General features: G+C 44.7%; 1 protein-coding gene across 1 annotated transcript in view; it reads right to left on the bottom strand.

Moving 5' to 3' along the window:
* Positions 1–2,486: 2,486 nt before the first annotated feature.
* The window catches only part of MAP1LC3A (microtubule associated protein 1 light chain 3 alpha), a 37,971-nt gene continuing 24,224 nt past the window's right edge, over positions 2,487–16,233 (bottom strand). The window contains exons 3-4 of the mRNA XM_081866816.1: positions 4,756–4,862; positions 2,487–3,684 (exon numbers count right to left, since the gene is read on the bottom strand). Coding sequence (XP_081722942.1) covers positions 3,522–3,684; positions 4,756–4,862 — 270 coding nt within the window. The 3' untranslated portion in view covers positions 2,487–3,521. The remainder of the gene's footprint in view (positions 3,685–4,755; positions 4,863–16,233) is intronic.

The following is a 16,233-nucleotide window of genomic DNA, read 5'->3' on the forward strand; positions in this document are numbered from 1 at the left end:
CAGGGAAATAAAAAAGCAAAGGCTGCACATGTACCCCACAAGAAGTGAAAAAAGAGGTTGTTTAGGGGGAGAGGAAAAGAGAAAGAGAAATGGGTGTGTTAGAACGAGAGGAAGAGGCAAGTCAAGAAACAGGAGAACGTTTGGTATGGATTTGGTACAGAATTATAGAGCAAGTTTTAGTTTAGACCCAACCTACATCGTTGGACCTGTTGCTTACCAGCGTGGATCATAGCCAACGCTCACATGCAATGAAAGATGGATGGCAAGCAGCTGACAATCTTCCTTTTAGAGCATCTTACTATTGCTGATCTCATGGAGGGATCTTTGATGAGCTTCCAAAAAACCCTAGGGTTTCTCACAGCGCAGTTTGTGAATGGCAGGAGTTGAATCTGGACCTGGATTCCTAATGACTGTACTAGCACGCCATCCCAAATTAGTTTGGGTCCATAAGCTCAGGACAGGTCAAACTCAGGCTTCCAAAGCGGGGCAAGGGCTATGAGGAGTAGCAATGTACTGAATTGGGATGACTTTTAACAGGGAAGGGTTTGTTCTAATAATGAGATTGCTTTCCTACACATGGAAGGATCTGTACAGCAGGCTGTCAAGCTGGCAGGCAATAAACGCTATACGGCATGAATAAATTGGTGCCAGCAGCCATGGGGAAGTGGCTTCTGCCTGCACCGAGGAGGATGAAAGTGTTGCTGAGCTATTTTCTCACAGAACAGAAGGCATGGTTGCACAAAGCGGGGGGGGGGGGGGGGAGAGAGCTGGTGTGTTCAGAGGCTCCCATCCAGATAGGAACTACATTGCTTCCCTGTACGACTGGTACTATCCAATTCTGTTCCAAGATTTTAATTGTAAGCCTGTTGCTGGTCGACATGCTGCTCTCAGCAGTTTTTCTTGTGGGCGTGATGATATTTTGTGAATCTGCTCAAGGAAAGAAGTTGGCATTTGGCAGCGAATTCAGTCTTAACTTTTGTAAGCATATTTCTAACCCTTATTGCTGCCAACATAGGCTTTAAAGGGTATTTGCAATTGCGGGTGAATTCTAAAAAGCCAGGAGTCCCGGGGTGGGGGGGGGGGCTCTCTGCATTACTCACTGGTCCTATGAGAAGCAAAAGTAGAAAAAATGGTGCAAATTGACAATTTGCATCACTTATACTAATAATTTATTATTTATACCCCGCCCATCTGGGTGGCTTCCAACAAAATATTAAATATACAATAAAACAACAGGCATTTAAAACTTCCCTAAACAGGGCTGCCTTCAGATGTTTTCTAAAAGTCAGGTAGTTGTTTATTTCCTTGACATCTGATGGGAGGGTGTTCCACAAGGTGGGCGCCACTACTGAGAAGGCCCTCATGGTGTTGAGACCTTTAAGCCTATGGAGAATGTACAGTTACGCTGTCAACATGAGTTAAGAGCATGTAGCCTGGCTTCTAATAGATCTCCCAGTAGCAGCAACTGTGAACTTGAAGGCAAGTTTCAAAGATACAGGAAGCACATGTGACACAAGACCTCATAGGTTTCATGTATCACACTGCTCTCATGAGAAGATCTCCTTTGGGAGCTTTCTATATTTACAGGAGCAATGCCTAACTTAGCATGACCAAGCCTGTTGCTGCATTTCTCTTCCTTTAAGAGACCTAAAGTTCAGCTTTTCCTCTTTGCCTCTTCTGTGTGGTCTTACTGGTACCTGTGCAGAATGGCACGGTTCTTCCCACTTTCTGCTTTGCTCATGTGGCAAAGGGAATGAAATTACTAGTGGCACCAAATGGCTCGATTTCATTTTTTGTGTGCACCTGAAAGGGCTAATAGTCGAAGAGGCTTACAGTAGCCAGTGAGCCTCATGCCTCCCCATCACTGCGGTAGAGCTCATGAACAAGAACTACATTACAGCTTGGTTCCTTGGGGTAGTGAGGAAGTCCTTCAGGCACCTATGAATCTCAACCAGCAGGTCTAAGGGCAAGGGACGTTGGGAGTTATAGTCACAGAGGTTCCCAATCCCCTAGACAGTAACAAGGGAACCAGGCCTAATAGGCCCAGAAGCCATCTTCTGGTTTACTAAAAAAAACAAACCACCAGTGGCTCCGTTAGCCAAATACATTCTCTAGGGCTGCAGTGTGAAGATGTGTAATTCTCTTTCCGGGGCTGGAAAGGGGTTAGTTTAACATGCCACTTGCTAGTAAAACTGAATTACTGTGTCACGATATGATGCACATCTAAACATTGTGTCACTGACATGAAAAGTTTGGAAAGCTCTGCTCCAGGGCTCCACCAATGCACAGAGGTTTGTGCACATGTTCCATTTACAGCTCCATTTACACTGCAGAACTAGGTTCAGCGTTTCCGTGGAAGTTTGTGGCACAAGGACACAAGCAGAGAACAGGCATGCTGTCACGAGTCCTCGTCACCCCTTTCAGTCTGACTGTATGGGACGTCTGAGATTGGGGCAAGTGAAATCTATTGCTCTGACAACAAGACACAATTTTAACTTATCTTTATTTATATAGTTATTTGTATAGATTCAACTGGGTGGGGAGTTTTTCCTGTCATACACACACGTTTTTGGTATCATAAATTTTAAAAAAGAGGAAAAAAGCAATATAAATCAGTACATTCCTTGAGTGAATGGTCTGCTTGCCACAATGGGACAAAGAAAATTAGAAAAAAAAAGGAAAAGAAACTCGTGCATGCAAGAAAGGAGAGGGGCTGGCTTTAAAAAAACGAAACAAAAACAATCCTAAAAAGGCAAGTATAAATATCGACAGAGACACAGCACAGGGTACGGCAGATCTGTGAAAATTAAGCTAATTCCACGCTCACCTCTACTACGTTTTAAAGTGCAAAGAAGCTTGGGCTTGGTTTGTTTGTTTTTCAAAATCTACATAATACATAATAGCAAATTATATTCCCCCGTCGTGCTTACAAAATAAAATAAATCTAAGAGATATACATTATACACAGTCCTGTAGAAGACGCCTACATCTACTCTGTAGCACCAAGAATTGATATGCAAGTAATTAAAAACGCAAGAGCAGTGGTAGTTATTTGTTTTTGTTTGTTTGCCTTCAGATTTCTGGCCCTTTAATAAAAGTTCAGCGGATAAGCCCCTCCCCTTGCTGTAGCGGTGGCGTTTTTTCTTCCTCCGCCTGCCACAAGCTCCATCAATTTGGCATTGGACTAAGAAAAAAGGACATGATGACAACAGAGACAGAAAAGGAGACAGAGAAAGCGCACGCAGCGGGGAAGGAAGGGGGACGCAACAAGTGTTCCACACAGGGGGTCAAGGGCAAGGAAGTAGAGACTTGTGGGTCACGCAATCATACACACACAGAACTAGCTTGGTCTGTTGCACTGCAAAGGTGAAGGCACACCAGTTGCTTTTTGTGCTGCTCCCGAGCCACAGGCCTCTTGTCTGCACTGGTGTGCCAAGGGGGCGGGGGCGGGGGGAGTGTTGGGGAGGCAGGGATGTCAACGCAACAGTTTGTGGAGTCAGTCCTCTGGTGCAGACAGGCGCTCAGTAGCCAAAGGTCTCCTGCGAGGCGTAGACCATGTAGAGGAAGCCGTCTTCGTCCTTCTCTTGCTCATAGATCTCAGAGATAGGGGTGGAAACACTCACCATGCTGTGCTGGTTCACCAACAGGAAGAAGGCCTGGGTGGGATTCAGCTGCAGCCGGCGACTGGTGGAGAGGGGGAGAAGGAAGTTCAGTATTAATCAATTTATTCCATTTCTGTGCCGCCCTTCGCCCGAGGATCACAGGGCAGTTTACAGTGGAACAACATAAAAACACACAAACCAAAATAATAACATACCTGAGCACAACAAACACAGTTTAAAGGGCCATAGGTTGTTTAATTAGCCCAAGGCTTGGGAGAAAAGGAATGTTTTGGCCTGGTACCCAAGGATATGTAATGAAGGCATCTGGTGGGCCTCCCTGGGGAGAGCATTCCACAAGTGCGGGGCCACTGCAGAAAAGGCCTGCTCTTGTGTTGCTGCCCTCTGTGCCCCACGTAAAGAGGGCACATGAAAAAGGGCCTCCGATGATGATCGCAGGGTCCAGGTCAGTTCATGTGAGAGGTCCTTGAGGTATTGCAGTCCTGAGCCATTTAAGCTTTATAGGTCAAAACTAGCAATTTGAATTGGGCCCGGAAACTAAATTGGATGCCAGTGCAATTGGGCCAGGATTGGCATTAAATGCTCAAACTCTCTTCCCCCAGTGAGCAACTCAGCTTCTGAATTCTGTACTGGCTAAACTTTCCGAACCATCTTCAGTGGCAGCCCCACTTATAATACGCTGCAGTAATCTAACCTAGAAGCAGTTACTTCTGCAGAGCTAGCAGGCGGACCTGCACAGTGGAATCCAATTCACTTATTTGTTCAGACCCAAAGATGCCACAAATAGCTCAAAAGAGAGAGATGGCATCTTTTGGTGGCAAACCTGGTCGGCATCTGGAGTGCCTACAGATCTGATGATGGTATAGATTCAGGGAAATATCCTTTCTGCTTCCCCCAAGCAGCAGCACTACCTGCTGTTCCTTCAGCTCATTAAGTCAGTGAATGATGAGAAGCCATGCTGCACCCTTTGCAGCAGCCTCATCACCCTTCTAATTCATAGAAGAGGACTGCCCTATCCCCATGTCCTACTTTAGGAAGCTAGTTAGAAGGACAAGGAAGGGCAAGCTGTTCCCATGCCAAAAAAATAACCCTTGATTGCAGATCACAGCTGGCTGCTTTGAGGCCTTTGACTTACCGGATTATTTTTACCAATTCACTCATGTTGACATGGTCAGGGACTAGGAATTTGGTCTTATCCAGCACAGGCAGCTGCTTCTCCCCCTTGTATCTTTCAATAATGACCTGATGAGAGAGAAATGGGCGCAGTCAGGTTTCTTCTTATCCAGATCTATCATGGCATCCCTTAAGGAGACAGCCTTTCAAACAGCAAACAAACCCAAGGATGTGAAGATAATTAAAAATCAAGAACCAAACCACATCAAAGCTTTTCCCAATTGGCACCTTGAAGTCAGGAGTGGCTTCTGTCTGGTTTTACAAGAACCCCTTTTGAAAGCTGTACTGCAATCAACAAATTGAATGCTGACTCCACATTCGGTCTTGCTCCTCTCTCCCTCAGATTGCTTGCGCCCAGCTTCCTAAAACTTATTTTAAATGATAGCCTGTACATCCAGTCATTAGCATGTTTGTTCCATCTTATTTGTAAAAGCAGACAAATGAAAAGTTAAAAAGAAAATGATTTCCATGATCCTGGACGAAAGCCAGCATTTATTTTTTAAAGTGTTTAATTGGCTCATTCACTGATCAAATTATATGTGCCTGTCCACAGCCTTAGCATCAGTGAGAATTCAGTAGGCCCACGTCCCCTTTGGTGTTGTGTACAACACAAAATGTATGGCACTGCTCACAAAAAGGAGAATCTTCTGAATCAATAAAGGCAACATGATGGTGCAACAGCCACTCGGTAGTGAAACACAGAGATGGCACAGCTCTGTGGCATGATGATGATGATGGTGGTGGTATGTATGTATGTATGTATGTATGTATGTATGTATGTATGTATTCATTCATTCATTCCCCCACCCATCTGTCTGGGTTTCCCAAGCCACTCTGGGCGGCTTCCAACAAAATATTAAAATACAATAGTCCTTCAGATATTAAAAGCTTCCCTAAAGCTTTTGATGATGACTCGGAAAGACCACCAAGTTGATATTTAAAAGGCAAATGTGAAGGCGCTGGCAGTAAGCAGCCACCTCAGATCTGATGAGTCTCCATCTTTTCCCCTCCCACTATCTCAAATTTTGAAATGCGACCACTGGTTCAACCCCTGGACAGAAGCAATCCTTTTAAGCATCCATATTCACTAGTGTCACAAACTCAAAGACACACAGCTGCCATTTTTGTTTACAGTACTATGAAATAAAAGGTATCCCTGATGGGGCTTTCCAGAGGGGCAGGGCTGCTTCATCCACAGATCTGCCATGCATGAAAGCCAAAGCAAAAGGTGGAGGGGCAAGCAGACCACAATGCCGGCCTGGAGCTGGCACAGCAACTGGACAAAGATTGGGCTCAATACCATTAAACAGCAGCAGTGGGGCTGGCTTCAGAACTAACAGATCCTGCCCTTTCTCTGGAAAGCCCTGATTTGGAGGGTTTTGCTGGCTGCCACTGGCATGGATCCCACCAGCTGCCCTTCTGCTCACTCTGCAGGTGAGGGACGGATGCCACTCACTCCATCACCACCCCAGCGCAATGGGGTTTGGATTCCCCTTGGAGGGAAAAACCAGATAGCTGGGCAAGATGAAGTTAACAGTGGACACTTAGGTAACCTTGGCATGCTCATAACAAAGGCAGGCCTGAGTACCCATCTTTCAAGGGCCATTTCTAGCTACTGGCAATAGCGGTAGACTGCCTGAAAGACTTCTCTCTGTGAATCAATCTAATTTGCTCCTTTGCAGGGTAAAGCCATCTGTAAGAACAGCCACCACAACACCTTGGAGCTGCGCAACCTTGTTAATTGCATGCAATTTTGAAAAGAAAAGTTTTCTTTTATCTGCCCTGAACCTGCTGCCAATCAGTTTTGCTGGATAATTCTAGACCAGGAGACCGGTTTTAGTGTCCGGAGTGACATTTTCGTCTAGTCAGCTCTAGACAAAAGCAATTGTGGGCCAGAGAAAGGGAACAACTGCCAGGCAATGTGGGAATCACATCTGCTCTGCGTATCTTGGGATATGAATTATTCAACCACTGTGCCCGTACATAAAGTGTGTCTCTTATTAGATAGGAAGCAGCCAGAGAATAGGCCAAAGAGTAAATGCAAGCAGGCAGTGTGCACTGTACCCAGCACAGAGTGGTAGTCACCAACAGAGGCTTTAGCAGACATGCAGTAGTGGTTGTAATATTGGCTTCCTACTGAATCAGTTGTAGAGCATATGCACTGCATGCAGATCGTGCCAGGTTCCATGGCAATTTCCAGGCAAGACAGGGAAAGACGAAACCCACTGGCAGTCAGAGTGGGCAACAGTGACAATGCTAAATGGGTCAGTGGTCTGACTCTATATGAAGCAGCTTCTGACCCAGAGGCATCTACTCACTGAAGGTACCAGTTTCAGTCTGCTTATCTAAGAAGGCACATGGCTGCAGACTTGCCCCAGAAGTAGAAAAGTGTGGCATCTGCACTCAACTCGTGGACATCAGGGCAAGAGTGGTGTCTGGGCAGGCCCTGTGGCATCGCCCTGCTCCTACTCCTGTGTATGTGTGAGAGTCCTCCATGTGAATAACACGTGAAAAGGAGTAGAATGTGAAACAAAGGATGATAACCATGTCAGAATGATGGTGGGGTTGTGGAGTCAACATGTTCTAAGAAAAAGCTCGGGCCTCCAATTGACAGCTAGAGTATCAGAGGAAAGGGGTTAAGCCTAACTGTTCCTTGGATATACTAGCTTTTCCCATGCAGAAGAGTACCCAATCATTATATACCCTATATATATATATATATACACACATACACACACACACACCTAAAAAGCTTTTATCCAAACTGAAGGCATAGTTCAACTCTAAGCAGTAAGTGGATTTTGTTTTTCACCTACATGTATGGTATATGCCAGTGTACTGGAAGAAGCAAAGATCACAAGTGTCAAAGCAACGATTCTTCAACATCAACTTCAATTGACTGGTCATGTTGTGCAGATCCCTGATTATCGTCTTCCAAAACATCTACTCTATTCCGAACTTAAAAATGGAAAGCATAATGCTGGTGGTCAACAAAAGAGGTTTAGAGACTCTCTCAAGGCAAATCTTAAAACTGGAGCACTCCAGTCGCAGAACAGCCTTTACCAAAGGTGTCATGGACTTTGAAGACGCTCGGACTCAGGATGAAAGGGAGAAATGTGCTAAGAGGAAGGCATGTTTGGCAAACCCTCACTGTGATCAACTCCTGCCCGGAAACCTATGTCCCCATTGTGGAAGGACGTGTGGATCCAGAATTGGCCTCCACAGTCACTTACAGACTCAACTGTTAAGATCGTGTTCATGGAAGACAATCTTACTCGGCTACGAGTGATCGCCAAAGAAGAAGATTATGCATCCATCATACATATATGTGCATTTGTATGTATGTGAGATACATATGTGTGTATCCTCCTGCCTCTCATAACCAAGTAAGCTTCTTGCTAATCTTGTTATTCTCACAGTCCTTACTTGCATATTCTTGTGATCACTGAAATCTAATGTGCCAACCCTGCATTTATCTATTTACAAACTGAGCTGAGCAGAACCTGCTGTTTAACCATGAGTATGCCCCCCCCCCAAAAAAAGAAATGTCTTCTGAGGTTTCTGACAATCCTCTGGAGCAGATTTGGAAGGGGTTCATGTGGAGAGAAAGTACCACTGTGCAGGCAGCAGTCCTTGTGCTAAATACAACGCAGAATGCATCTGAATGAATACCAGTTACTGGGGGACAGAAATGACACAGGGCGGGTGTTGCTGCATTCACGTGGGCTTCCCAGAGGCATCTGGTTTTTGTTTCATCAACCCCTTTTGGGGAATTAATTTGATTCAGTGTTGGCCATATGTTCTGTATTTTATGATGTTTTGATGCTTGTATAGTACACTTCCACGGTATTTTTCTCAGGCGTTGGCAGCTTACAAATTCTCATATAAATAAATAAAAATCTGGCTGGTTAATATTAGAGAAGAATGCTAGATTGGATGGGCCTCTGGTCTGCTCCAGCTTCTTAACATCATTTCATTTACAGACCTGAGAAGCTATATAGGTACGTAATGGGGAAGGCCCTGATCCCCAATTACTGGAGTGTGGGAATGGTTTGGTTTGCTCTCTAGTTAGGAAAAGGAACTCTGCACATCCTCAGTAGTTCTGCTGCTTCACTAGATGATCCTCAGGGTGCCTTCCAACTCTACGATTCTATATATGCTCAAGGGCTGGGCCCCAAAACTGAAAACAGGTTCTGGGGCTGAGTTCCAGCTGAATGCTGATCGACCCTCATTCACCACCCACTTTCAGTCCAGATTTTATTTTTATCTCTCCTTCTAGGAACAGAAGTGCTACTTCAACAGAAAAATGTCTGAAGCCTTTTTTACAGATAATAAATGCAGTTATTGTGCAAATGCATGATTGTTTGCAAAAAAGGGGGGGGGTGCCCTAGTGTAAGAATTGGCCTTAAAAGATCAGGCCAAGGTCCATCTGGCCCAGACGTCCATCTGAACCACTGCCAACCAGCTGCCTTTGGGAAGAGCCAAGAAGCAAGGCATTCAAATACATGTTCAGGGCATTGAATCACGTCTGTTCAATGTCTCCTTGCCATGCAGTTATTAAAAAGCATAGTGAATTGCCTTCAATCAGAGCCTTTTAGGATATAATGGATGTTGCCCCTTGCCAAGGGTCCTTCCAGATGGGAGCTTATTGTAGATTTGGTGTGGCTCATGCCTGCAAAAAAAAAAAATTTCCTCAGCATCCACACAATGATACCACTGTCAAAATGCCAACCCATACTTTTAAAGTATTTAATCCAGATTTTCCTTCACTGCAGAAAATCTATTAAGTAAAAACTACCCATTATATATCTGCAGTACGGAAGCTCATTGTTTCCTTCTGTGTGTGTGTGTCTCTCTCTCTCCCCCCTATATATATGTAGCTAATTTGGGGTGTGTGTATGTGTTGCCAGTGTTGATAGGTGGCCTCTACTGCCACAGCCCTACTTACATTTGCTTCCTGAGTCAGTACAACCCAGCCATTTTATTTCCAGCAGCCCAAAAGATACTAGAATGCCTAATTCCATCAACTGTTGCATAATGAGAGCATGTTTGAATTTCAATGACCCATTCTCTCAAGATCTCAACATGTGGTGGATAATTTTGGGGACTGTAATTGTGGTATATAAACCAGGCTTTTAGATAGATAGATAGATAGATAGATAGATAGATAGATAGATAGATAGATAGATAGATGATAGGTAGGTAGGTAGGTAGATAATAGTGCCTTTGCACAAGGTCTCTTCATCACTCTTGCACAAACCTCAACCGGGAAACTATCGGTTCTCAAACTTAATCCATTCTGGGAGTCCGTTCGACTCCCAAAATGGTTCGGAAACCAAGGCACAGCTTCCAATTGGCTGCAAAAGCTTTCTGAACTCAAGTGGACCCCATGTCGAACATTTGGCTTCCAAAAAAAGTTTGCAAACTGGAACGCTTACTTCCGGGTTTGCGGCATTTGGGAGTCAATTTGTAAGCCGTTCGGGAACCAAGATGCCACTGTTTTGTGAAACGTGATAACTAAGGCTAGTAACATTTGCTTTTGCACTTGGGTGCACTACTTAGGATTTTTCATTTTAAAGGTGTGCATGTACACAGAGAGATACAGAAACACCTGCATGTGTGTCCCCAGACTTAAAAAGGGTAGTGAAGGATAGAGTGAGAGTGACTGAAGGGGTGGCACACATCTGCCTGCACAGATGATGTTCAAGTGCCTAGCTACTGTCAACCTTCTGAGTTTAGGAAATCCTTATGTTCTACTATTAGACAAATGGAAGATGACAAGAGCACAGCATAAGCGTTGCTGGCTTCAATAGCTTCCTCTCTGGATCCTCACCATTCATCTTTCTCTCTGTTAAAGTCCTTACCGGTGTCTAATGGCAACAGTAGGAGATAAGAGGCATCCTTTTAATTACCAATCCCACCCACCACCCTCATAGGAGGAAATCATTCCTGCTGCAATGAGAGTAGGCAGAGTAGGAGCCCTTGCTGTTTCTGCTGCTGCTGTCTACAGCTTGGAGATTACAGTGACAGCTGATGACATTCAGAGATTTATGACAATACTCTGTTTCTGCACCCGTGGGCTGAGAGGCACCCAGGAGAAGTGAATGGGAGACTGCTTACTACAGCAAATTTGCTACTCGCTTAGCTCTAACAGCATCCTGGGTGCCCTAAGGGATACAGAGGTGACACAACTCCAGGCTTATTTATCTACAATCTAAGCAGTGCAGGCAGGACAAAAAATGAAGGATGGAGAGGACTTTGGTGGGGGAACAGAGAAGAAGGAGGTGTTGCTTTCTATCTCAAAATTCTAGAGCCCAGGGTCATCCAATGAAACTGAGTAGAGGGAGAATCAAGACAGACTATTATGCTGAGGGCAGCATGATATTAAGGTAGGAAAGGGAGTTTTTTATATACAGTGGTACCTCGGGTTACAGACGCTTCAGGTTACAGACTCCGCTATCCCAGAAATAGTACCTTGGGTTAAGAACTTTGCTTCAGGGTGAGTACAGAAATCGCATGGCGGCGTCACAGCAGCAGCGGGAGGCCCCATTAGCTAAAGTGGTACCTCAGGTTAAGAACAGTTTCAGGTTAAGAACGGACCTCCAGAACCAATTAAGTTCTTAACCCGAGGTACCACTGTATATAGAGAAGGCAGTTGTCTGCATTCTTAAGGAAGAGCATGGATTAAGACGGGAGTGGGGGAAAGGGAGACAGTAAATGAGGTACAGAGTCGGACAAGAAAAAATGTGAACCTTATGCAAAAGCTTCAGGAAAAAATAGTTTAGAGTCTCTGCACGCATGAGCACTTGAAATGTGATAACATCACAGTGCAGCAACAGAGCAGCACTGATGACATGCACACACAGACTGAGTGTGCACCTATGGCAAGTTGTCAGTTGAAAGCAACTTTAGGAATAAGTGCAGAAACAAAGAAGCTGAAGGTGAGAGAGAGAGGGGGGGGGCAGGCAGAACTGAACAATGACACAGAAGTGTGGAGTGGCAGGCAATGGGCAATAGATAAGGATTATGCGTTCTGCTTTCAAACACATTCAGGTTAAGAGTATGGCATGACTGAGATGGCTAGGATGAAATTTCAGAGCCAGCTAGAGATACTGTATTGAGGTGGGGGAAATGTCAGGAGCAGAAAGGTAAGTCTGGGAGTCATCTGCATAAAAATTTGTGGTTGAAGGAAATTAATGTTTTTTTCTCAAGCGGCACTTAAATCTCTTTCTTTTTGTGCTTCCCCGTGTTTGCAAAGTAGATGGAGATCTTGACAGTGACCAGAACAGTGTTGGTGTTTTTTCTTCAAACTATGTTGCTTGGATCCCTGGGGTTCCCTGGAAAGTAACAGGGGGTTCCTCAAGGAAAATATCAGTAATGGCAGATACATCTTCTTGAAAGGCAGCTTGCCCACCACTGATTTTTCTTCTGCAATGTGCAGCTACAGAAGAATGCTGCACATGTTCTTGGCTGCATTTGTAGTTCTGGCAAGGGCGATGGAAAGACCCAACATGCCTTGCTAGCACCATGCATCAGATGAGTGTGCGCCCTAGAACACATACCCAAATCCTTTGCAGTGTGCATGAGATCCTTGAAAAACTCTAGAAATAGATCCCTCAAGATCGAAAGTCTGCAAAACCGCTCAGCTAAAACACTGATTTGCAAAGGGCGCTCTTTTCCTTTTTTTTTTAATCCATATTAACAAACAACACATTCTGCAGTAATAGGCATTCTTCACATCTTGCAACATCATTTTTCTAAATTATTTCCACTTGCCCATATTCCATCTAAAGGGGGAGGGACTGAAGGCTGTACACCTACAAAGCTCCAAAAATACTGTACACAATGACTTTGAGCCACAGTTATTTGTTGGTTGGTGCTGCTGCGGTCATTGCAATCTGTTGTCAAAGGCTGCCTTGTGTTGTAACTTCCCATAGGGCATTTGGAGAGAATGTGGCAGATAGCAGCCACGACACTGATGGCATCCAGGACCATGAGGAGGAATGCAGAGACGATAGCACTGCTGGCACTGGAGATAGAACCATCACTCTAACCACAGCTAGTAACATCATGAGCTGCTCTTGTGTGGTGCTGCTGGGAAAGAGCCACAGCTCAGTGGCAGAGCATCCTCATGATGCGCATAGTTAAACTATGGAACTTGCTTCCTCAAGAGGCTGTAATGGCCACCAACTTGGATGGCTTTCAAAGAGGATTCGACAATTTCATGGAGGATGAGCCTATCAAAGGCTACTAGCCCTGATGGCTATGCTCTCCCTCCATGCTTGGAGGCAGCAATGCTTCTGAATACCAACTGTTGGAAGAGTGTACTTATGCTCAAGTCCTGCTTGTGAGTTTCGCACAAGCACCTGGTTGGCCACGATGAGAACAGGGTGCTGGACTGGATGAGCCACTGGCCTGATTCAGCAGGCTCCTCTTATGTTTCCAGCATCTCCAGGCAGGCCTTTGAAGCATCGGGTTCTGAATCTCTAGAGAGCTACTGCCAGTCAGGCACTGACAATACTCAGCTAGATGTACCAACGGACTGAGCTAAACAGCTTCCCATGTAGCTATGTAAACCAAACCAAACAGTTATTCAAGTATCAGTAGCAGAGAACAGATGGGTGTACATACAAGCACACCAGATATCATGCTTGTGGCATTTTAGAGTCCAATAGCTAAAGAGCTGTTGGCTAGGGAGCTGTGTACTTTGCAATACTGCATGAACACTATGCAAGTTACAGGATTTGGTACCAACCACAAAGTTCAGAATCTTAGCGTTGTAGGAATGCCTTTCTATTTTGCAGATATGTAGTCAATACCTAGTGAAATCCAAGGAACTAGAGGGGATGCTGAATAAGAAGCCTACTTGTCAGCACTGCTGATTGGATTTCAAAATCCTGCATAGCCTCCCTTCAGTTTCCTCACTGACCAGCAGCAATGGAATTATGCAAAATATCACGAACCAACTCATTTTCCAAGTGGCGATCCTTATGTAGCCTAAACAGCACCACACATGCAGAAGGAAGCATTACCAGGATCCCTGGATGATCAAGATTTATAGAGCTACAAATATAAAATGTTAAGGGGAGAAAATCTAAAGGAGTCCAAAATACCCCAATGAGGAGTGAACATGCTGATAGTTGAGAAGATGTAGAACATATGTATTTTTTACAAAACTAGAGACGAAGGGAATAGAGTATCCTGAGAGAGCGCATGGTTGGCTACCTTGAACCCAAAAGGAGCAATCCACATGCTGCAATGTTTTGCTGCTGGTCTCCCTTGTAAGAAAATACAATGCAGACTGGGTTATTTGCTTAGATAGCAGAATGCAACTCAGTAGCAGCAAATAGGCTATGGAACTCATTCCTGCAGGACGCAGTGATGGCCACCAAGTTGGTTGGCTTTAAAAGAGGTTTCGACAAGTTCATGAAGGACAAGTCTATTAGCGGCTACTCGCCATGATGCCTATATTCCACCTCCACTGTCAGTAGCAGTTGGCCTCTGAACACCGGTTGCCAGAAACTGCAGGAGGGAAGAGTGCTGTTTTTGCTCATGTACTGCTTGCAGACTTTCCACAGGCATCTGGTTGGCCACAGTGAGAACAGGATGCTGCTGGACTCATAGAATCATAGAATCATAGAGTTGGAAGAGACCACAAGGGCCATTGAGTCCAACCCCCTGCCAAGCAGGAAACGCCATCAGAGCACTCCTGACATAGGGTTGTCAAGCCTCTGCTTAAAGACCTCCAAAGAAGGAGACTCCACCACACTCCTTGGCAGCAAATTCCACTGTCGAACAGCTCTCACTGTCAGGAAGTTCCTCCTAATGTTTAGGTGGAATCTTTTTTCTTGTAGTTTGGAACCATTGCTCCGAGTCCGTTTCTCTGGAGCAGCAGAAAACAATTTTCTCGATTTGCCTTTGACTTGATCCAGCAGGGTTCTTCTTACTTTAAAAAGAGCTTGGCTCCCTCTAGCCAGGAGAACCTGTCCCCGTTCCTTCTCAAATCAAGCAGCTGACAGCAGAGATTATAAACAGGCAACCACTGTGTGGTCACAAGATTAGCGCTGACCCAGCATGGACTCTCAAGCAGGAGAGGCTAGTGAGGGACAGGTGGAGAAGAAAGATGGACAAGGAGACAGCTGGGGAGAGCAGAACGATTCTACCCAGTCATTGCAGGAGCAAAACAAGACAGGATTGTCATATCTCATCTCTCCATTTAAAAAGGAAAGAAGGAAGAAGACTTCAAGGCCATCTTACAATATGAAAAAAGAAAATAAAGGTATTACAACAAAGATCTGAAATACCATTTAAAAACCTCAGGCAAACAAGACAGACTTGGCCTAGTGCCCAGAAGAAGTAACAATGACAGCGTCCAGGGACAGTGTTTCTTCTATAGCTAGGGATTTAAAGGATTGCTCCTGAATAAACATTTTCCAGCTTTGCACTGGGGCAGAGCATCCATCTGAAGCTAGGTGCTTGAGACAAAATCACCCTTTGTTTTTATTATATTTTAAATTCTTACATATATATCTCACTTTTCTTCCATCATGGAATCCATAAGGACATAGGGTCAGGTCAAAGGTCAGTCTAGTAGCCCAGCATCCTGTTCTCACAGTAGCCAGCCTATGGGAAGCCTGAAAAATACACTTGAGTGCAACACAACACTGTTCTCCTCACTGAATTCCTAGTCCTCATAATTTACTGCAGGAATGATCCTGGAAGTATGTCTGGTGAAGTCTGGAGAAGCGTTAACGATTTCCCTATTCCCACCCACCCTTCTCCAAATAAATTTCCTTTTACAGCTGGGCATTTGGCTTCTTCGGCTTAAACGTGAAATTCTCACAAAATTTTTCCCCATGACTGCCCCTTGTGTTATAACACTATCCATTGTACTATAATGATATTTCACAACGTTTCATTAAGTTCAGTGTCCTGTGGACTCTGGCAAAGTAAAGTTCCTCTTGTTCATTTCCTTTCCAGAGGTGGACTGAAGGGACTGGGGCTCAGAAACTCCACAAGCAGCTAGTCAGACTAGGGATTGGCAAGAGTTTCATTCTGCCTGGTGGTAGCCTAATTTTCTGGATGGGGAGAAGGACATATAAAAATGGGGTCTGCTAGTAATACCCCCCTGATGTGTCACAACCCCTTTGGATTCTAGAATGCTATGGTTTTATTTTTATTTTCACTCGCAGCACAGTTTGTCTGCATGATCCCTAAACTATAAGCAGAAAATATTTCCCACCCCTTTCTTTTGTCTAGTCATCCACCATTCACATCTTGCCCAGATTAAGCGACAAGTTGATTGGATTCAGCTTCTGATTTTGGCCACATTTCCTCAAGCATGACACCTGGCACTTAAGAGAATGTAACTTAGACATACAAAATTGTGCTGGGGCAGCTGCTAAAAATGGCAAAATTGTGATCGGCTGTCTCCTTTCTC

Source organism: Podarcis erhardii (assembly GCF_964252035.2).
Source record: "Podarcis erhardii genome assembly, chromosome: 6".
NCBI lineage: Eukaryota > Metazoa > Chordata > Lepidosauria > Squamata > Lacertidae > Podarcis > Podarcis erhardii.